This window comes from Choloepus didactylus, chromosome 27 (assembly GCF_015220235.1).
Source record: "Choloepus didactylus isolate mChoDid1 chromosome 27, mChoDid1.pri, whole genome shotgun sequence".
Classification (NCBI taxonomy): Eukaryota; Metazoa; Chordata; class Mammalia; order Pilosa; family Megalonychidae; genus Choloepus; species Choloepus didactylus.
In genome coordinates, this window is record NC_051333.1 from 8283521 (window position 1) to 8304222 (window position 20702).

Here is a 20702-nt window from a genome sequence, read left to right on the forward strand (position 1 = left end):
GAAGGAGGAGGCAGCTCCCTGGCCCGGGTTCGAGGCCCGCTGCGGACCATAACAGGCAGGAAGTCAAGTGTCCAGAGCCCGGCCCTCCCAGGGGCTGTGAATGGAGGAAGGGGCGAAAGTCTTGAGAGGAATGAAGCGAGCGTCTTTATTGCATAGACCTTTTCAATTGCTTTTAAGTCTGGGAACAGAGACGGGGGACGCATGTGAGACAAGACTGGGGAGATGAGCTTCCCGCCCCCACCAGCAGGGGAAGAAACTTTAGTGCAAATAGGAGCGCGGGTTCCAGGGAACCCGCCCCTCCCGGGCTGAGTGGCCAGTGAGGTGGAGGCACCGGAGTGGACAGGACGAGCCCCCGGCCCCGACTGGCCAATTACCTAAGGCCTTTCCCAGCCGGTACTTCCTGGGTCCAGTCAGCAGGCGGCACGTAGGCGAGGACCTGCCCCCAGCCGGCCCAGCCTTCTAGGAATCGGAGGCGGGGTCCGGCCCGAGCCCCGCCCTATAGGAGGGGCCCTAACTCCCGGCCCAGCACTCCCCTCGAGGCGTGCCCATTTATCAGTAACCGTGATGTCCGCACCCCTAGAATTCAAGCTGCTCTCCAGCATGTTTGATCCCCTTGGGGCGGGTGCAATCCTGAGATGCGGGTCGGGGCCCTGCGGTCGGGACCTCCGCCTTAGCTCTAGAGCCAGGCCCCGCCCCCTGGAATGTAAACCCCGCCCCCGACGGGCTTCCAACTCCACGAGAGGCTTAGGGCTCGCGCGTGGGCTCCCCCGGCGGCCCAGTGAGCAGGGTACCGAGGCCTGGATGTATCTGCGCCTGCAGCGGCCCGTACTCCACCTGCTCCCCATCCACCGTGAGCACGCCGCGGGGCGTGAGCGGCTCGAGGCGGAAGGCACGGGCCGCGGCGTAGCCCATCTGCGGACAGCCCACGTCGAAGTGGCTCCCGCGCTCCATGGCCAGGAAAATGCGCAACAGCGTGGCCCGCGAGACGCCGCTCCGCACCCAGCACAGGTGCACCAGGCCATCGTCAAAGCGGGCGTGAGGAACTGCCACCATGTCAGCACCCAGATGACTAGGTGAGATGGCCAAAATGAGCACAAAATCTCCCTCCAGCGTCACCCAGCCTGGTGGCAGCGGGCTGCCCAGAGGTGGCAGCAGGTGGTCTGGAGGGCCACAGGTTGAGTTGGCTACTGGGACATCAAGGGTGGGTGGTGGGAACCCAGAAGATGTGAGCATTTCTGGGGGCCCTTTGGCCATGGGTGAGAGAGCTTCCCTGGGGGGTGAGGGCAGCAGCGGGTCAGGGGACAGTGGGGCATCCCCAGCCCCACCCCACTCCCCGGCCACTTCTGGACCCCCACCATTGAGGGACAGGATGGGCAGGGGTTCAGGTGAGCCAGGGGAGACCAGGGGATACTGAGGCAGGGGGAGGGGCAGGTCAGACACTGAACGGTGCAGGGGCGAGTGGGCCAGGGGTGGGGCTGGGCCTGGGGCCAGGGTCAGCTCTGACTTGGCACGGGGCAGGCCAGGGTTGGGGCCGGGTGAGGCTGACTCCACGTCAGCAGGGAGGTAGGAGAAGCGTCCATGGTAGGTATGCAGGGTGGCCAGGCCCAGCACAGTGCCCAGCGTGAAGCGGGCACTGCCCAGGGCCCTGAAGCGCTCGCTCTGGATGTCCACATCAGAAACGAAGCCCCAGGCCACAGCCAGGAAGGAGAAACAGCGGGTGCCCGAGGCCAGCGTCACGGAGAGCAGGTCCAGGGGGCGCCGGCCACTGTGGCAGAGCAGCAGCGAGCAGTTGAGCAGCAGGTCGAGGCCCAGGGCCTGCTCAAACCTTCACAGTCCGAGACGGACGGACGCATCGGGGAAAAACAGCAAATGGGGTGGGGTGAGAGACACAGCTGAGCAGGGAAGCAGAGCAGGAAAACAACCCAGGGTGGGGTGGGCTTGGCCCTGAGACCACCCACCACCATTTGGCTGCCTGCACACAGTCCTTCTCTGACAGGGCCAGGTTCTCTGTTGGTGCTTCCATTCTCTGATCATTCATTGAGTGCCTTCTGCATGCCTGGCAGTTCCAGGCTCCAGGGATACAGCTGGGAACAAGACAGCCCAAAAGGGAACGTCCCAGAACCACCCTGAATGATGGAGATGGGCTGAGGGGGAGAAGCTGTGAACCCCAGGCGGACTCCCCCTTCCATCACTGTATCCTCAACTTTAGGCCTAGTCTGAGGCAGCAGCCCCCACAGGGGTATCCGACTTACCCCCCGTGCTGGTTCACTGCTCCAGCTAGCGCGTTGCCCGAGCCGCAGGGGAGGATGCCCACGGGCATCTTCATGGCCTCCTCCCAGTCAGGGCGGTCCAGGAGCCCATTCAGAACCTGGGGGGTGGGACGCCCAAAATATGGGTTCTGGGCCTGGCCTCTGGGGTCACCAAGGGCTCAGGGCTGGGAGTAGGGGGCTCTGCCCTACCTCATAGAGCAGCCCGTCTCCCGAGAGCGTGACGATGCCGTCCCACTCCCTCAGGCTCAGCCCCTGGACCAGCTCCCGGGCATGGTTTTGTCGTTCTGATGCGAGACATTAGAGGAGGTGAGGCTGACCGTTCCACCTGCCTCCCACCCCAGGACCCCGGGAGACACTCCCCACCACTGCTCCCCCCAGGACCTAGATCTGCCCCCCACCCCAACTGCTCCTCCAGGACCCAAGAGATCCCCCCTCAGGTCCTGGGAGACCCACACCCCATCCCCAGTCCCTCCTCACTCAGACCCAGGGTCTGAAAGTTGGGCGTCCCAAACCCCACTCCCATCCCAACACCACCTTACCTGTGTGTATGAGGTTGAAGGACAGCCCAGCTTCAGAAATCATGGGCAGCACGTGGTTCTTACACCACTGCCAGGCCAGGCCCCGGCCCCCAAAGGGATTGACGAACAGGAGCAGTCTGGGTGCCCGCGGCAGGAGTTCCGGGGTGATCTCTGCAGAGGGGAGGGAGTCTTCAGAGGCCACAGGCCCAGGCCCTCCCTTCAGAAGCAGGAACCCCCAGCAGCCCACGATGGAAGCAGTGGAGGGCTGGCTGAGAGCCTGCTGGGAGGTGCAGGTGGCTCTCCCAGCCCTCACCTGTCCAGGCTCAGGTGTGCAGCCCCACCCCTCGCCCCAGGTGTTGAGAGAAATGCAGGGCTTGGGTGTCTGATCCCAGCGCTCTTTGGACCCATGTGTGAGAGGAGAGCACAAGGAGCTGTGGTTTCCACTTTCCTCTCCTGCACACCTGGAACCTGGGATCAGGTTACACCATTGTGGGGGCTCCCTCCGTCCCAGGACCCTGGAGGACCAAGGAGGGCCCAGCAGGTGGGGACCCCTGCACCTTTACCTTCCTGCTCTGGCCGAGTACACCAGGAAGCCCTCTCTGACCCCTCACAGGCTGCGTGAGATGCCACCTCGGGCACCCAGCTGCCCTGTGGGAGCTCTGTTAGCACCTGGGTGGTGGCCAGTCACTGAACACTTTCTAGTCTGCTGCCTCCACCAGCGTGGGAGCCTCTGACTCACCTGTGGTCAAGACCCAGGAAAGGGAGGAAGGGACAGAGATTGGCAGCGGGTGGAGAAGGGGGCCAGTGACTCAGAGAGGAGAGTCTGCCACCCGGGGTAGGGTGTGTGCAGACAGAAATCTAGAGAGAGAGCAGCAGACATCCTCCCTGCCTGTGTCTTTTGTTCCTTCTCTAGCCCGTACCTGTCTGTGTATCAATCAGTCAACAGGGACCCAGAGAGCAGACAGAGAGACACACGGACAAGTCGAGACCGAGCTGCCCACAGAGGGAGATGTGGAGACAGCGAGGTGGCCCTAGGGCAGGGGGGCCACCCAGCACCTCACCCCTGTCCCCTGGCAGTGGCAGGCCACGGAGCAGACATGTGAGGGCAGTGGCCCAGCGCTGCGCCTCAGCGCGGTTCTCCTCGTAGGTGGCCGCCCCATCGGCCCGGAAGGTGCGCGTGGCTCTGCGCCGGCCCCCGCGCCGGCCCCGCGGGTAGGTGTAGATGCTCAAGTAGGCCGCTGAGTCCGAGGGACTGCAGCTGCGTAGGGTGCAGCAGCCCGAGACTTCGGCCAGTGGGACCAGGCCGCCCCGGGGCCGGGCTTCGGGCTTGGGGCGCAGCCGCTGTATGTGCAGGGCCTGCGGCATGAGGGTGAGGGCGAAGCGGGGACCGTGGGCTGGGTAGGAGCCGAACTCGCCATGCAGGAGTGGGGTGCTGTCGGTCGGTGGAGGCAGTGGCGGGGCCATGGCCCTGTCCGGGGTGTTGCCAGGCCTGTGGCCCCGGCTCCAGATCAGCTCCTGCTCTGCGCTCTGTGGAGAAGGAAGAGGGCAAGGGTCAGAGTCCAGGACCACCGTGGGGTGGAGTGGGGGAGGGAGGAGGGGAGGGGCAGGGCCTGTGGACAGAAGGAGACAATGAGGGCGGTGACAGGAGAGATGGGGGCATCACTCAGGCTCAGACAAGTGTGGGGACACAGGGCAGGGGGGTCAGTGGGCCAGAAAGGCCAGCCTTCTGGAGCATCCAGAGACCCAAGCACACAGGCTTTTGTTTGCTTATTCCCCAGATAATTATTTAGTACCCTCTTGGTGCCAATCACGGTGCCAGGCTCAGTGAACACAGCAGGGAACAATGACAAAAATCCCCACTCTTGTGGAGTTTATGCCCTAACTGGAAGACAGAAAAGCGCGATAAAGTAAAGGATATAGTGTGTGGGGTGACGATAAGGGCAGAGAAGGGGGCACGTAGGATGACGGAGATGCTCTGCAAAAGCCAGAAAAACACAAACACACACAGGGCGTCGCCTCCAGGGGGAGAGCAAGGCAGAGAGAGGCGCTCAGACACAAAGCGAAAGAGGCATGATTCGCGAGCCAGAGAAACAGTGAGGGGACATCAAAGGGAGAGACGGGAGAGAGACACGACAGAACAGACAGGAGAGGCAGGAGGCTGGGGGTGTGCACAGATGGCAACACTAAGGAAAGGGTGCCACACAGAGAGCCGAAGGCGTCAGAGAGCGGGAGGAGCCGCATGCAAGCACCTGCAAGGGGCCGGGCCGAGAGTGGCCCCCCGAGCACTGACCTGGGCATCGCGCCGCCTGCTCTCCAGGGAAGGCACTGGAGCCAGGACTGAGTCCCTTGCCCTCTCCCCAGCCTCCGCCTCTCCCACCACCTCCTCCTCCTCTTCCTTCCGGCTCACCTTTGTTCCCCACTGTCCCGCCCTGCTACCTGCCAGGCCCGTCCCTCACCTTCCCGGGGCCCTGAGCTGCCAGGACACACCTCCACCTGGGGACTACCCTTAGGTGCCACCTCTGGTCCAACAGGGTGCGTGGGCCCCCCACCCACCCATACACACACACCTGCGCTGACCCCATTCTCGGAGCCCCAAGTCAGGCTCCGGCACAAAGCCCCAGCCTCTCCCAGTCCCAGGTCTCTGGCTGGGTCTCCATCCCCCCGCCCACCCCTCACAGATACCCCAGACTTGGTCCCCAGTCCGGGTCTCTGGCCCCAGCCCCCCACCCCCGGTCTCCGAATCTCCAGTCCTCCCTGGGTCTCTCAGTCCCGGACCTGGCTCTCCATCGCCCTCCCCCGGAACCCCAGTGCCGGGCCTGGGTCTCGTTCTTCTTGGTCCCTCAGCCCCCCAGACTCGGGTCCCTGCCCCGAGCCCCGCACCCTCCTCACACGCGGGGTCCTCCTCCAGGCCGCCCCTCGAATTAGCACCAACCGCCCCCATCAGACCTGAAGAGGGAGGGAGGGTGTGCGTCCGCTCAGCCAATCGTCGCGCGGCTGAACTGAGCCGCACCAATGAGGACGCGCGAGAGGCGGAGACGGTCGTCTCGCGAGCTTGGCGCAGGGACCCACCACGGTAGAGCACGAGAACAGGGCGGGCCTGCCGCCATCGTAGGTGAGGGCAGACCCACAGCAGAGAAGTATCACGGCTGTACTACCAGCGTCTCCGCCGCCATCTTTGTTGAGGGTAAAGTGGGTCTGTCCCCCTTACTGGGTTTAGAAAAGAGAAGGGGCGTGGAAAAGGAAGCTTTCAGCTACAGAGAGAGCGTGCCTAATCTCGGCACAGGAACACAGTAACAAAGTCCCAGAGACATGCAAAAGGAGATAAAACAAGAAACCCAGACAGACAGAGACAGAAAGAGACAAGCAATAAGAGACTCAAGGAGAGCAAGAATGAGAGAGGACTCCATTTCAGACAGTTACAGACAGTCAGAGAAGAGCAGAGACATAAAGAGACAAAGAGAGTGGGACTGAGAATGAGCAAGGTAAGTACACAACAAAGACTCAGAAAATGACAGAGAGACAGAGAGAGAGGAGCAGACAATTCTGGAGTGAAAGACAGGGAGGACTGGTTCTGCAATTCACAAATTACCTTATCTTGGGCTTGAGTCACAGAAGAGGCAGCATGAGATAAACATCTGCCTAATGTGGCCAGGCAGAGACACAGTTTAGAAGTGGGGAGACCTCAGAGAGGAGTGAGGTGAGGGGAGAGAATGTTGGAGGCCCAGAGGCTGAGAAGCATTAACTGAAACTGGGAGACAGAAAGCAAAGATGACAGCGAGAGACAGGCAAAAACAGGGTGAGATTGAAAGAAAGCAAGAGAAGGTTGTATAAAAAAACAGAATTGCAGAAAGAACGACAAGCAGAAAGAGACAAATGGAAGAAGTTCATCTATTTCCAAACAGTGTACCCTGCATCCAACCCAGAGTAGCAACAGCACCACACAATGTGTGACAAAAAAAAATAATCCAGGGGTGGGGGTGGGGGTGGAAACCTAGTTAGATGGAGAGACAAGGAGACATGTGTCTGAGGTTGTCACCCCAGGAGAAAGAAAGGCAGAGACACAGACCAAAGAGGTTGAGGAGCAAAGATACAGTCTAAGTCACAAAGATGAGGGAACAGGGAGAAAGAGGACAAGGAAGCAGAGATGAGGACCTCAAGCTCCCACAGACTCGCTGTGTGACCTCAGGGAAGCCCTTGACTTCTCAGGGCCTCTGCTGCCCTGTCTGTGAAATGGAGAGAAAAATAATCACACCTGCCTGCTCAGAAGCTCTCAATCACTGACAGGTCTAGGATGATGTGTCCTCGTGGTGTCAGATCTTAGCTTTAGACGGGGCCTTACCTGGTCCACTCCTATTCTGCCTCAAGCATCCATTCATCTGCCAGCCCTCAGCTCCGTCACCACGTCGGCATGATCCCAGGTCTGGTGTCCGACACCAGGAGGGAAAGGAGCAAGGAGTCAGGCCCCAGGGTCTGGACCTGATCTGTGGCTCTGTGGAGAACAAGTGAAATGAGTAGGAATGTGGAGGGCAGAGGGTAGGAGGCTTTTAAAGGCTGGGTGTGTCAGGTAGAGGGCCTGTGGGTCTTGCTGAAGATGGAGGAAAGAGAGGACCGTTCATCCGGTTTGTCTGGCTACCATGTCCAATATGAGATAAGGGTAAAGGCTAATTTTTTGTCAAGCACTTATATACACAGCTTTGTCTTACGCACTTTTATTAACTTACATAACCCTGGAAATCATCCTATGTGGTAGGCCTGTTATCCCCATTTTGCAGATGAGGAAAGTAAGGCACAGAGAGATTATGCAGTAGAGCTAGGATTTGGTTTTGTTTACAGCTTACATGGCACTATCTCGGTGTTTTCTATTCCTCTGCTTTTCTAGATCTCCATCTCCCCCCCCTGGGTCTCAGTCTGGCCCCAAGACCTCCATTTCCCACTTCCCCTCATTGTCTCTGTCCACGCTTGTTTTTTTTGTCCTCTCATCCCCGGGCCTCCATCTGTCCTGTCTCCTAATCTCTGATTCCCGTTCTCTAGCTTTCTCGCCTACTATCTTTCTCTGTGTGCATCAAACTCGCTGGGCTAGGCGAACCTATCTGGCAGGAAAAAAGCAGCCCCAGGTGAAAGAAATCTGGAGAGGAGCCTGGGATGGGAAATACAGGTTGCTACAGACTCGGCTGAAGCAAGATCTTGAGTTAGACCTCAAGTAGGACTTCCTTAGCCGCGGCCACGCCTGGGAAGTGCCGGTCGGAAAAAAAGCAGAGGTGAGTCTGATAAGGAAACGCCCAAAAGGTAGGGTCAGAGGTTTCGCTAGGCCCCGACCTGCCCGGCCAGCCCCGCCTCCTCACCTCCAACAGTCGGCCCGCCGGTCCTCCAGGCGCCACCGAGAGGCTGCCGGCGTCGGGCCAGAGCGTCATCGAGCGACGCGTCCTACTAGTTCCGCACGGCATCTCTCTCGCTCCTTTTCTTCCGGAAGAACATCGAGAACAGGGCCTGCGTAGGACCAGAGAGGCCCGGACCTGCTGGGGCCTTCCTTCCGCGATGACGTGCTTGTTTCCGCGGCCTAATTCCGGAATCGCCTAGCTAGTCGGTCCTCCAACTCATCACAGAGAGGCCCGGCTCGGGGTAGAGCGCCGCGTCGCGCCCGTGTGACGTCACGCGGGCTCCACCAGCTGGCGGCTTTCCCCGCCCCCGCTCGCCGCTTTCCTTCTTTCCGGACCTGGCCGAGCAGGCGGCGTCATCATGGTGAGCGCGTCTGGCGGCGATCGGGGCTCGCCCATCCACCGCCATCCGACGTAGTCTTGGGCTGGGGATGTGCTGGAGGGAGGCAGGGATCACGGGGGTGTCCGGGAGAGGCGACTCCCGAGGAAATGGGGGCTCGGAGACGCGGGATGGGTTAGAGTTATGACAGCCCTCGGACCCGCCAGACTGCTTTATTATCACCCCCATTGCATAGATGAGCCAGCTGAAGTTCAGGGAGACTTAAGCAAGACTCGGGTCCCAAGGCCAGTGGCGGAACCAGGATTCGGACTCAGGCGTCTGGCCCCGTAATCATTTGCCTTTGCCGCCTCTTCCCGGACCTGTCGCTCCCCAATCTGGGGAGTTGAGTTCGGAATTGAGGGCCAAGTGCCCGGGATTTGGGGGCCAGCCCATTGGAGTCGCGGTTCCCTGCCTAACTTGTGATCTTGGGTAACGCCTTGCTTTCCAGGCCTCCGGGTCTGCACTTCAGCTTTTTATCCGTCCATTTGGTACACAGTATTTACAATTACTAGCAGTTTTAGAAACTTAGAGGAGCGCACAGGGTATGTAGTGGAAATCATGGGCTCTCCTCAGTTTCCTTTAATTGGGAATAATGCAAGCTGGCTGTTAGGGTTGTTGAATTCGAGGAGCTAACTGCACGAGAAGTAGTTCTGGTATCATTCCCCAGTAAGACTCATTGCTGCTATTATTTAGGGTCTGCTTTTGGTTTCAGTGGTTTGGGTCATTCTCCAGGTGAGGGAGTTTGTTATAGAGAACTTCAGTAATGCTTACATAAGGTAAATAAGGAATTTCTTAAAACTTGGGGGAGGTATTGTGATTCCTGTGTCAAGTGTTTACATTGTGCTGTGTGCCACATGCTGAAGACTTTGCACATTATCGAGGCCGAGAGGATTTCAGTGGCCTGCCCTGAGTTCTGGTTATGGAGCTGGGGCGGGGGTTGAGGTTTTGTCTCCAGAGCCCTGAGCCCTAGCTTGATCTTGGTGATAAGTCGTAATATGAGGTGCGCGATCTGTGAGGTCACCCCTTTTCCCCCACAGGGAGTTGACATCCGCCACAACAAGGACCGAAAGGTTCGGCGCAAGGAGCCCAAGAGCCAGGACATCTACCTGAGGCTGCTGGTCAAGGTGAGTCTGGGGCCCGAGACACCTGGGAAGGGCCGGCCCAGAACGATGCCTGAGGACCCCGTTCTGGCATGTGGCCTGCAGAGCAGTCTCACACCTCTTGTTCTGTCCCTGTGCCTGGAGCTTCCAGGGATTCAGGATTTTCAGCCTCTGAACAGTATTGCAGTTTGGGGGTGGGGATGAGATTTCTGGGTCCCTGGGCCAGCTCTGCCCTTTGAACTCCTTGGGGTAGGGATAAAGCTCTGAGGGTGTCCATGAGACCATGCGAATGCTTTTTGCCTGAACTGTCCTTTCTCTCTCTCTTCTCTCCAGCTGTACAGGTTTCTGGCTAGACGAACCAACTCTACCTTCAACCAAGTTGTCCTAAAGCGGTTGTTCATGAGTCGCACCAACCGGCCACCCCTGTCCCTTTCTCGGATGGTGAGAGCTGGTGTGGGGAGCAACAGCACGGGTCGGGAACACGCTGGGGCTGGGGCTGGGGCTGGGGCTAGTGGCCTGGGCATCAGGTGGTTTGTTGAACCCAGTGGTGAGTACAGAGCTCTTGGTCTGTGTTGTAGTTGAGTAGCCTGGGGTAACTGGCCTGGCCTCGGTCTCATTTCCCCAGTTTGGGGGTGGGGTGGTGCTTTCAGAGGCTTCCTCGCAAGAGCTTCTCAGGCCATATTAAGGGCAGCTTGTATGGGAAGATTGGTTGACCATTCTGTGCTGGTGCTTTCATCTCATGCAGAGCTTTTTCCTCACTAGACCTAAGCTGAGTGCCCTGGAGTGGAAGGGGGTGGGTTTAAGCACCAGAAGGGATTTCTTTCTTATTGCGTGTCTCTTGTCCCATCCACTCCCCACCCCCAGATCCGGAAGATGAAGCTTCCTGGCCGTGAGAACAAAACAGCTGTGGTTGTAGGGACCATAACAGATGATGTGCGCATTCAGGAGGTGCCCAAACTGAAGGTGAGTTGGGGAGGGTTCTGGGATGCAGTGGTTGGGGCGAGAGCCCGGGCTGAGGCCGGAGTCGGGCAGACCTGGCTCAGATCTGTGTCCTGCCTGTGTAGTGGTATCTAGGATTCACAGGGTCTCGTTGGCACTGTACCTCCTCCATAAGGCCTAGGATGGGGCTGCCTCCCTCTCGGTGTTTTTAGATATCAGGCGGTAAGAGCTGCCGCTCCCCATGATGGAAGCCTCGTAACTGTTGGGTGAGTTGGTCCCCAGGCCGAGCAGGACAGCGGAGGGAAGTCAGATGGGCTCTGATCCTCCCCGCCTCCCCTCAGGTGTGTGCGCTGCGCGTGACCAGCCGTGCCCGGAGCCGCATCCTCAAGGCTGGAGGCAAGATCCTCACCTTCGATCAGCTGGCCCTGGACTCCCCCAAGGGTTGTGGCACCGTGCTGCTCTCTGGTGAGTGAGGCTTGGTGGCTTCTGGTCCGGGAGGGCGGGGGCTGGTCCCTGACTAATCCACCCACCTCTTCCTTCCCATTCCCCAGGTCCCCGCAAGGGCCGGGAGGTGTACAGGCATTTCGGCAAGGCCCCGGGAACCCCACACAGCCACACCAAGTGAGTATAAGACCCCTGCTCCTGTCCGCAGCCTGGCCGCTCTGCACCCCCATGGCTGCAGCCATGCAGGTCCAGGCGTTTAGGTGCCCTCCCAGCCTCGTCGTGCACACTTTTTCCTTCCAGACTTGGTCTAAGCTTTGTGCCCCGAGGAGCTAAGCTCCCTGGGCAGCCAGCCTTGAGATGCAGGTTTTTCAGGGATGGGCTCAGTGGAGCCCACACAGGTGCAGGTGCAGGCTCAGTTTCCTGCTCCTCCAAGCATCAGCGGCAGCCGACCTTGTGTCGCCCCTGCCCGGCTCAGGTGGAGTGAGGTGCCTCTGTTGGTGCCTCTGTTAGTGCCCGCATCCCCAGCACGACGTTAAGGCGGCCTGTGAAACTCGCTTCCCTTCCCTCCTCTCCCACAGACCCTACGTCCGCTCCAAGGGCCGGAAGTTCGAGCGCGCCAGGGGCCGACGGGCGAGCCGCGGCTACAAGAACTAGACCCAGACCCTGCGTTATTAAAGCGATTTTGGATGCTGATTGTCCTCTGTGTTATTGCGGGGGCAGGGTGCGTTGGGGTTTGCGGGTGAGGACGCCGATGGGTTGGCATGGAAACCAGCCAGGGGGCGGGGCGGCCGGGAGCGCCCTCTGGCGGTCGCTGGGCGCCCGCGCGGCCTGTTGACCACGCCGCGCCAGGTGGACTCCCCGGCGCCCCGCAGTCCCCGCCTCCTCCCCAGGGCCCGGGTGTCGGGCGCTTTCCACACCTGCTGCCCCTTCCGAGTCGGTCACGCCCACCCCGCTCTTAAAGGACCTGCGCTGCCCTCCGCAGAGTTCCTGAGGCTGGGGATGGCGCACGGGGCGGGGCCGCGGTGGGGGAAGGGGTGCGTGGGAACAGGTGGGGTGGCCCGTCCCCCGCCTTGGGACCGGGAAGCCGAGTCTTGCTAGCCGCCGGCCTCCGGACAGGGAACCGGGTGAGTGTGCAGGCCTGGGCCCCGCAGCCCCAAGGCTCCCTGGGGGCCTCCCTTGACCTTCCCCCTCTTGTTGACACAAGGGGCCGGGCTCCCCGGATCCCAGGCTGAAGCCGTATGAATGAGCCGAGAGGGCCGGAAGGGGCGCAGAAATAAAGGAAGAGTTGCCCCGTGGCTCCCAGCTGCCGGCGGCTGACAGGGCTAGAGGATTGGGCCAGAGGGGCTTCGCTGGGGAGGGGAGGGTAGGAGCCTGGCTGCGGTCCGAAGGGACAGAGCTGCCCGGGTTTCCCGCGCCGGGAGGAGGGCTCGGCTCTGCAATCCAGGGGTGGGTCAGGTCAGGAGCTTCACAGGTGCTGTTGGGGCTTGGGAGGGAGATGGGACAGGATATAGGCCGGGCCTTGGCCAAAAGTAAGCGGGAAGGCAGCTGACAGGAGCTACCGGGACTCGGGCTGGGTCGGCTCAGAGCACTAGACAGCCGGAAGCAGCTCCGTGACCCAGGAGCCAGCCAGGGGCAGCCGCTCTGAGGACTGGGGCTGACTGATGGGACCCTCAAACCTTAGGCTGTCGAGGTCATGGCTGCTTTCCTAAGACTGGAAAACCTTGCAGGATACATAGCCCTCCAACTGCAGCCGCCCCAGGGGCTGTGAGAGCAGAGGGGACGGGCTCCCTGCTTGACGGAGGCCTGGCACCCTGACGGGAAGCCCTATGCTGGGGTGGACTCCTCCAAGGTGGAGAGAGCAGGACTAATGGGGTGGGGGTGGAATGCTCTGGATGGTCAGCCAGTGGGAGCTGGTGAGCTGATTCAAGAGACTGAAGTTGCCAGTCAAAAGCAGAGACTCCTGGAGAAGGTCCGTTGGAGCTGCTCTTGGCCGGGGGCACACAGCAGTCCCCCCTGCCTTTAGTTAGGGACAGACAGTCAGAAGCAAGCAGGTGTGTGTTGCCTGGAGATGGCCGGGGCAGCTGGGTGGACGGCCTGACCAGACCGAGATGGCTGAGGGGTCCATTGCTTGGGGCGTTCGATTGGCCCAGCAGGACTGACCAGCTGATGGGCTGCACAGTTGGGGACCACTTCAGGTGGTCAGCCAGACATTTGGGCCATTGCTTGTCAGGACGGCAAAACAGGGAGCCATTTGGACATTCTCAGAGCCTGGGATGGGTGCGTAGAGTCCACCGTCTGCAGACCCCAGATGGTCACTCGTCCGGAGACAGCTGAAACTCGGGGACCCGGCCTCACGATCCTCCCACCTGAGTGGGCACCATGTCGGCCTCCCAGCTGGCAGTGCTGGAAGAAGTGGAGTCGGGGGCCAGGGAGCTGCCCCTGACCGAGGCCAGCCCTGGCTTCCTGTACTCGGAGGGCCGGCGGCTGGCGCTGGAGACCCTGCTGAGTGAGGGCGCCGCGGCTTTCGAGGCCTGCGTGCAGCGTGAGGGGCTGCAGCCCTTCCTGAGTGGGGACGAGGTCCGGGGCCTGGCAGCTGCCGCTAAAGATCGGGCAGCAGCCGGGCTGGAGCCTGAGGGAGCCGTCGCCGACGGGGACGCGGGCAGCCTGACCTACTGGCCGGGGCGCTCCGAGGAGCCGGCGCCCGAGCTGCGGCTCGGCTGGCCTGAGGACACGGCCTGGAGAGGCATCACGCGGGCCCAGCTGTACACCCAGCCCCCCAGCGAGGGCCGCCCGCCCCTCAAGGAGCTGGTGCGTCAAGAAATCCAGGCCGCCTGCAAGGTGGGTGCCTCGGGGGCCTGGTGTCCATCCCCTGAACCCAACATCCTTGCATCCCCGTCCCCAGGACCTGAGGATCTGATACCCTCACTGCCACAGATCTGGGGTCCCCACCACCTCTCCAGTCCCTGAGAGTCCTTAGGCATCCGTGCCCCTGGACCTGACAGTGAGGCCCCCCAAGTCTCAGATGTCCACTCCCAATTTGCAGCCCCCCCCTCAGGGCCTGTAGCCCCACAAAGCCCAGTGAACCCACAGATTCCAGGCTAAGTGCTTTACCTGGTTAACTCCTGTAATTCTCACTAGAGCCCTGCGAGCCAAGGACTATCAATATAGCAGCCATCAAGGAATGGGGAAACTGAGGCACCGGGAAGTTAAGCCGCTTGTGCTGTAAGCAGCCAAGCAGGGATTTATTTGAACCCAGGCCCACCGGCTGGTGAGCCACGGTTCGCCTTTACTTGCAAGACGCAGGCCCTCAGCAGCCCCGGGCCCCAGAGCTCGCCATGGTGGTCTCGCAGGCCCCCAGCTCCAGGACATCCCAGAGGGTCCAGGAGCCTGGGCTGAGTGTCCCAGCGCAGGGGACATTGTAGCCATGTGATTTATGATGACACTTTCCAGCAGTGAGGAGACGCGGGGTCTGGAGGGCCGCCTTCGCCTCATTAGCAGCAAGCACGCCAGGGGTGGCAGCCCCCTCCCCGCCCATGTCCAGGGGCCTCCCCCTCAGACCCCATGGGTGCTGGGCCCTCGGATGTGCCTCACCCCCAGGTCCCCGGCACCCAGCCTCCCCCGACTCCTGAGTGCCCCCAACCCCAGGCCCCGCGCACACCCCCTCTGCCTGCCCCCCAGCTGGTGGCTGTGGTTATGGATGTCTTCTCTGACCCGGACCTGCTCTGGGACCTGGTGGAAGCCGCCACCCGGCGCTGGGTGCCTGTCTACCTGCTCCTGGACCACCAGCAGCTGCCCGCCTTCCTGACGCTGGCCCAGCGGCTGAGGGTGAACCCCTGGAGCACCGAGGTAGGGGCCAGGCTGGAGGGTCTCCGTGGCACTGGGGTGAGTGGGGGTGGAGCTTTCTGTGGGGTCCTGGGCCACAGAGTTAGGGGTATCCCCAGAAGACACCCCCCCCACACACACCCCGAGGCGCTGGGGAAGCTGGCACAGACCTGTGGAGCCCTGGGCCACCACAGTGGGACCCCCGAGCCCCCGGCACTGAACAGAGGGGTTGCGCCCCTCCGGTCCACAGAACCTGGATGTCCGCGTGCTGCGGGGCTGCAGCTTCCAGAGCCGCCGGGGACGGCAGGTGAGCGGCAACGTGCGGGAAAAGTTTGTGCTGCTGGACGGCGACAGGGTCCTCTCGGGGTCCTACAGGTATGGCCACCACGTGGGCGCCACATCCCCCAGCACCCTGCGCCCAGGCTCCCTCCCCTTCCTGAGCCTCCGTGTTCCCATCTGTAAAATGGGCCCAAAAGCCTTCCCTGGAGAGGAAGACCTGGGGTTGGGCAGGGTCTGGCCCGGCTGCCACCCGTTTCCTGGCCCTGGGGAAATGCCTGTCCCTCCTGACCCTGTGGTTCCTCATTGGGAACCCTGGGCTGACGGTTTGGGTCGGGGACTTTCAAAGTCAGAAGGGCCCGAGACCTTGTCCCAGCTCTGCCTTCCCTGAGTGACTCCGGCTCTCGGACGTGTGCATGCCCCTCCTCTCCCCTCTGAGGGGTCCCACCGGCTTGGTTCCCATCCCCCCTCAGCCTCTTGCTAGCTTTGTGACCTTGGGCCTGGGCCTCCCCGCTCTGAACTCAGTTTCCCCATCTGGAAAGTATGCAGGATCACAGCATGGGGGGCCGTGGACAGTGGAGCCAGGCGGCCTGGTTCAGACCCCAGCTCTGCCAGCTCCTAGCTGTGTGCATCTGGGCAAGTTGCTTCACCTCCCTGTGCCTCAGTTTCCCCCTCCAGAAACTGGGATGATACAATTAAGTTCCTCTGGAGCAGACTTTCTCAACAGTGGTGCCACTCGCATGTGGAACCCCAGAGTTCTTTGTGGTGGGGGGCCGTCCTGTGCATCGCAGGACGTCGAGCGGCCTCCCCGGCCACCACCCACTAGAGGCCGGGGGCACCTCCCTCTCCTGGCCGTGACAACCAAAAATGTCTCCAGACATTGGCCAGGTGCCCCCTGGGAAGGCAGAAGCACCCGGTTGAGAACCACGGTTCTAGATCAGGGGTTCTCAAGGGCCCTCGTCACAACACTAGTTGCCAAGCTTCACCCCAGAGTTTCTGATCCCAGCCCGTCTGGGATGGAGCGCAAGAATCTGCCTTTCTAGAAAGTTCCCAGCGAGTGCTGATGCTGCCAGTCCAGGGGCCACACATTGAGAACTGCTAGCGTGCATGGAGACTGGAGGTGGGGTGGTCTTAAAGAGTATCCACCTCCCAGCTTCGCCGGGTGGGGGTGGGGTGTCATGCGATCACGGAGTCTGAGAAGTGCCCCGAAACAAGTGCTCCATCAATGTCAGCTGGCATTTATTTCATTTTCCATATTTCATCAACTCTGAGGTGCCCCCCAGGAAAAGCAGCATCCTGGTTCTTTCAAAATACAAAATAGACCAAAGAAATATAGTAGAACAATCAAACTGGGCCAAGGGCTCCCCCCACCTCCCCCCAACCCCCACCAGATTAGGACTGAGGGGGCTTCGCCGAGCCACCGGGCTCCGAGGGGGACAGGCCCAGCAAGGACGAAGCCAGGGAGGGCCACACGAGGGTCTCCAGGGCCTCTGGCCTTTTAACGGGGGTGGGGTGGGAGTGGGGGCGTGACGGGGAAGCGGCAGAGCTGGGCGACTGGGCCCGGGCCCCGGTCACTGCAGCAGCAGCAGCCAGCCCAGCGCCAGGCCGGTGGCGGCCCCCGCCATCCGCACGCCCGTGGGCCGCGAGGCCGTGTTGCACAGGTTGCCAACGCAGCAGGTGGTGACGAGGGTGTAGGTGACGCCCATGTAGCTGACGGGCTGCTCGTGGCCGCAGGAGGTGACGCGCACGCAGCCCTTGTTGGTGATGGCGCCCACCCCGGGGGCGACCCCGAAGCCGGTGAAGCAGTCCTCCTCTTCCCCGCAGGTCATGTGGGTGCCGGGGCAGTACCGCGAGTCCGTCACCTCGCAGAAGTAGCAGTCCTTGGTGCCCGCCGTGCCCGGGGACAGAGCCATCAGCAGGAGCAGTAGCCGGCCAAGGACCATGGCCGCCGGGCAGCGTGGGTGGTGGGAGCCAGGGCCAGGCTGCGGGCTCCCCGGGCCTCCCGGGACCCCCAGCTGATGCCCGCTGCACCCGTGAGGCGTGCGCCCCTTGCTCTGGCTCCCCAGGGCCAGCGCTCGGAATGTCCTTGTCTCCCCACGCGCGGCGTCCCTCTTGGCAGCTCCGTCTCCGGCTGCAGATCTCAAGGGTCTTTATGGAGCGGAATGGGGTGACCTCACAGAGCCCTCAGGGAGCCCACTGGCTGCCTGGGGAGGGGGCTGCGTGTGAGGTCACAGGCGGGGGAGGGGTGCCGGGCACAGGACACCCTGCAGAGGTGAGGACACCCTGAGCCACCCTTCGCTGCTGGCCACCGACTCACCTGCTGGGCTGGGTTGGGGCCCAACGCCCCATCTCCCAGCTGGGGCAACTGAGGCTCAGGAAGGGAAAGGGAAGTGTCCCAGGCCCCCTGAGCCAGGCTCAGTGCCCAGGTGCACTTCATTCCAAAGAGGCCGAGCAAGAAGGGGGGCATCTCCTGAGCACCTACTGTGCGCTGAGGCCTGTGCTCGAGGCTGGTAATGGCAAGGGGGCAGCACCCTGGGGTGCAGGCTCTCAGGGCTGGGCATGCATGGGAAGCTCTGCCCGTGTTCTCTCACTGGAACCTCCCACGCTGTAGCTCTGTGTTATCCAGGTGGGGAAACTGAGGCACAGGGCAGGCATACCCAGAACCGGGCATACAGCAAGTGCTTAATAAATGCAGTCCTTACAGGAGGCCGCTGAGTCTTCAAACCATCCCTGGGGCTGTCAGTAAACCCACCCTGCCTTTTCTCCAGAGAAGGAAAATGAGGCCCTGGGGTGGGGTCAGGGCAGAGCCCAGGGTGAAACCACTTAAGTCTGATTCCAAATGCTCATTTAAGTGTCTGTTAACTCAAGATGTCCCCAGTCAGCCCTCTGGGGTAGGTGACATGATTGTCCCCACTCAACGGAGGGGGAAGTTGAGGCTGGAGGGTCATGGTGGGACTTGCCTGCCCTGCGACCAGGTTGGGGATTGAGGATGGGGTGGGGGAGATCAGGGCTGGGGCTCCTGGAGATCCTGACCCCATCCTGTCCCGTGCCTCCAGCTTTACATGGAGCGACGCGTGCTTGCACCGCGGCCTGGTCACGCTGCTGACCGGCGAGATTGCCGACGCCTTCAGCCACGAGTTCCGGACGCTGTATGCGGCCTCCTGGCCGCTCCCGCCCGCGCCCACGCTGGGCCCCTTCGTCAGTGTCCTGGGGGGGCTGCAGCTGGCCCCGAGCCCGCACCGCGTGGCCCGCCGCTGCTCTATGGCTCCGGCATTGCCACTGCCCGACGACCCACCGGCCCGCCGCCCGGCCGCCTGCCATGGCTTCCTGAGGGACAGGTGGGAGCCCCCTGGCACCCCAGGACCAGCGCTCAGCGACATCCTGAGGAGCGTCCAGCGTGCCCGGCCCCCCAGCGGCCCCCCAGCCCGGCCCAGCCACTCTCTGTGGGACCTGAGCCGCCTGTCCCAGCTGTCAGGCTCCAGCAACGGGGACAGTGAGGTGAGACCTGGTGGCCGGCCTGAGAGAGGACAAGAATGGGCGACACTGGCAGAGGAGTGGCAGCTGAGCCCAGAGAGGGGAAGACACTGGCTTAGGATCACACAGCTCAGGGTCTGGGGAGGTGGGGGCCCTGGCTGCATTCCACAGGAAAGCACAGCTGCTCACCCAAGTGCTTAGGGGCACCATCCATTTCCTGAACCCCTACTGCATCCTGGGCGGGTGAGCCCTGGGCCGCACAGGGCAGAGACCCCGAGAGTCCTGGGTGCAAATTCTAGCATGAAATGCCGGTTGTGGGCACCTGGGGGTGGGGGTGGGGTCGTGCCTTCCCTAAGACCCAGCGTCCTCAGCCAGGGAACGGGCTGAGCCATTGTCCCAATTCTCAGTGTGGTTGGGAGGAGTCGGGACGGAATGAGAAACAATAATAACTGATAGCATAAATTCATGCAACGGAGTTTATTTTTATTTATTCCATTCTGTCCTCCTTGCAGCCCTGCTAGGCAATGCTGTACCCCCATTTTTACAGAGGGAAACACTGAGTGACCTGCCCAGAGTCACGACAAGGGTCTTTCATAGGCACTTTGCCATGTGCCGGGCTCCGAGACAAGCGCTTTCGTGAGGGGATTTGATTCACCGTTGGTGGGCGTCATGTCAGCTCCCCAGCCACTTGTTTCATAGATGGGAAACTGAGGCACAGGGAGGGGTTGGAACTCAACCTTGGCTGCCTCCCCAGCCAGGATTTTAACTGCTCTGCTCCCCACCTTCCCGGGTGAGGGGGAGGAAGAGGGAGTTATAGCACTCGAGCGGTCTCTGGTGGACCCTGGGCGGGTGACTTGCTCTGAGTCTCAGTTTCCCCGGCTGTCGAGTGGGGGTGGGAAGGAATGCCTCAGGAACCTCCTCCCCAGGTCAGGGCTGAAAGGGGCAAGGTCCTGGCCCCCACCTGCCCGGGGCAGCCCTCACCCAGCATCACCTCCTTTGGCAAATATTTGCTCCCCACCGCCACCCCCAGCTGCGGCCGGCTGCCTCCTGTTCCTCCCCAGCTGCACAGCCGCAGGTGGGGATACAGCTCCTTGCCCCTCTGCAGGTCTGGGGGGCTCCCAGGCCTCCCCTCTCACCCCCCTCCAGGGGCTTCTCACCTCCACCCGCTCCTCCCCCACCTCCTCCCTCCCTGGTTTGGGCCTGGGAGCCCCTCTTTCACCTCCCTTTCTCTCTCACCTCCTCCACCTCCTCCCTCCCTGGTTCTAGGGCCCCAGAGCCTCCTTTCATCTCTTTCTCTCTCTCCCTCCACAGCTCAAGAAGTCCTGGGACTCCAAGGACACCCCTGCCAAGGCGCTGATGCGGCAGCGGGGTGCTGGTGGGGGCCCCTGGGGCGAGGTGGCCCCCTGCCCACTGGCCTGGCCCCAGCCCCGGAGCGGCCCCCTGCCCCCGATCCCAGCCCGCCGCCTGCGTTACCTGTCCCCGAGCAGGAGGAGGTTTGGTGAAGATCCTCCCTCCAAAGCCCTGGACGGGGCCTCGCAGGCAGGACCCAGGGGCCGACCCTGAAGGAGCCAAGGCCAGAGCCGCTGGGCCGCCCGGGCCCGCGATGCCCGAAGCCCCTGCCCTGCCGTGCCTCGGACAAGGCCTATGGCCTCCATGTGCAACGTGGTAGGGGCTGTCACATCTTTACTTCTGGAACTTGAACGAGCCCAGTACCCACTCTAGGCCTGTCAAGAAAACGGGCGGAAAGTCTGAGAAGGCCTGGTGTGGGGTGAAGACGGGGAGTCCCTGGGACAGATGGGGAGCCCTCCGGCCCCCTCTGTGCTCGGAGCTGGGGGCCAGCTGGGCTTAGCCTGAGAGAGAGGTGAGCTCTCGGTGACCAGGAAGGGGGGTGGTGCAGAATAACCAGGACTGGAAATGGTGGGGACACACCTGTGGGGGCGGGGCGGCGCCATGGAGGACTGGGCAGGCGCCAGAGCAGTCTGTGGGCACTAGAGGGGCGGGGCTGGCTGGGGCTCCTTTTTGCCAATGCTTGGAATAAAGCTGCTCAATGCTGGAAACCTGTATTTCCACAGCCTGGCCAGGACCCAGGAGTCAGGGCCCCCAGT

At 61.8% G+C, this 20702-nt stretch overlaps 4 protein-coding genes across 9 annotated transcripts; 2 read left to right on the forward strand and 2 right to left on the reverse strand.

The window, feature by feature from the left end:
• Positions 1 to 121: 121 nt before the first annotated feature.
• SPHK2 (sphingosine kinase 2) lies at positions 122 to 8316 on the reverse strand. Of its 4 annotated transcripts, none has more exons than XM_037819469.1 (7): positions 8131 to 8316; positions 5678 to 7277; positions 3850 to 4315; positions 2810 to 2959; positions 2460 to 2554; positions 2253 to 2368; positions 122 to 1825 (listed from the first exon to the last, which is right to left on the reverse strand). In XM_037819469.1, exons 3-7 carry the CDS (start codon positions 4250 to 4252, stop codon positions 745 to 747), a joined length of 1845 nt encoding a protein of 614 aa, XP_037675397.1. In that variant the 5' UTR covers positions 4253 to 4315; positions 5678 to 7277; positions 8131 to 8316; the 3' UTR covers positions 122 to 744. The 4 variants fall into 4 exon arrangements, with proteins under 4 accessions (XP_037675397.1, XP_037675396.1, XP_037675398.1 ...); XM_037819468.1 differs by having other exon boundaries at positions 7128 to 7277; positions 8131 to 8315; XM_037819470.1 differs by lacking the exons at positions 5678 to 7277; positions 8131 to 8316 and adding an exon at positions 5079 to 5419.
• A 138-nt stretch (positions 8317 to 8454) lies between these two features.
• On the forward strand, positions 8455 to 11718 carry RPL18 (ribosomal protein L18). Its single transcript, XM_037819474.1, has 7 exons — positions 8455 to 8527; positions 9580 to 9666; positions 9976 to 10083; positions 10507 to 10605; positions 10923 to 11046; positions 11133 to 11202; positions 11604 to 11718. The coding sequence occupies exons 1-7, from the start codon at positions 8525 to 8527 to the stop codon at positions 11677 to 11679; spliced, it is 567 nt and encodes a 188-aa protein (XP_037675402.1). The 5' UTR covers positions 8455 to 8524; the 3' UTR covers positions 11680 to 11718.
• A 379-nt stretch (positions 11719 to 12097) lies between these two features.
• FAM83E (family with sequence similarity 83 member E) lies at positions 12098 to 20588 on the forward strand. 3 transcript variants are annotated; one of them, XR_005214383.1, is made up of 7 exons: positions 12098 to 12149; positions 13256 to 13863; positions 14704 to 14871; positions 15098 to 15222; positions 18180 to 18621; positions 19110 to 19672; positions 19909 to 20037. XR_005214383.1 is itself a non-coding variant. In XM_037820024.1 (6 exons), exons 2-6 carry the CDS (start codon positions 13405 to 13407, stop codon positions 20158 to 20160), a joined length of 1446 nt encoding a protein of 481 aa, XP_037675952.1. In that variant the 5' UTR covers positions 12098 to 12149; positions 13256 to 13404; the 3' UTR covers positions 20161 to 20588. The 3 variants fall into 3 exon arrangements, 2 of the variants coding, with proteins under 2 accessions (XP_037675952.1, XP_037675953.1); XM_037820024.1 differs by lacking the exon at positions 19110 to 19672 and having other exon boundaries at positions 19909 to 20588; XM_037820025.1 differs by lacking the exons at positions 12098 to 12149; positions 19110 to 19672 and having other exon boundaries at positions 13006 to 13863; positions 19909 to 20588.
• On the reverse strand, positions 16695 to 17066 carry SPACA4 (sperm acrosome associated 4). Its single transcript, XM_037820478.1, has one exon. The coding sequence runs from the start codon at positions 17064 to 17066 to the stop codon at positions 16695 to 16697; it is 372 nt and encodes a 123-aa protein (XP_037676406.1).
• Positions 20589 to 20702: the final 114 nt, after the last annotated feature.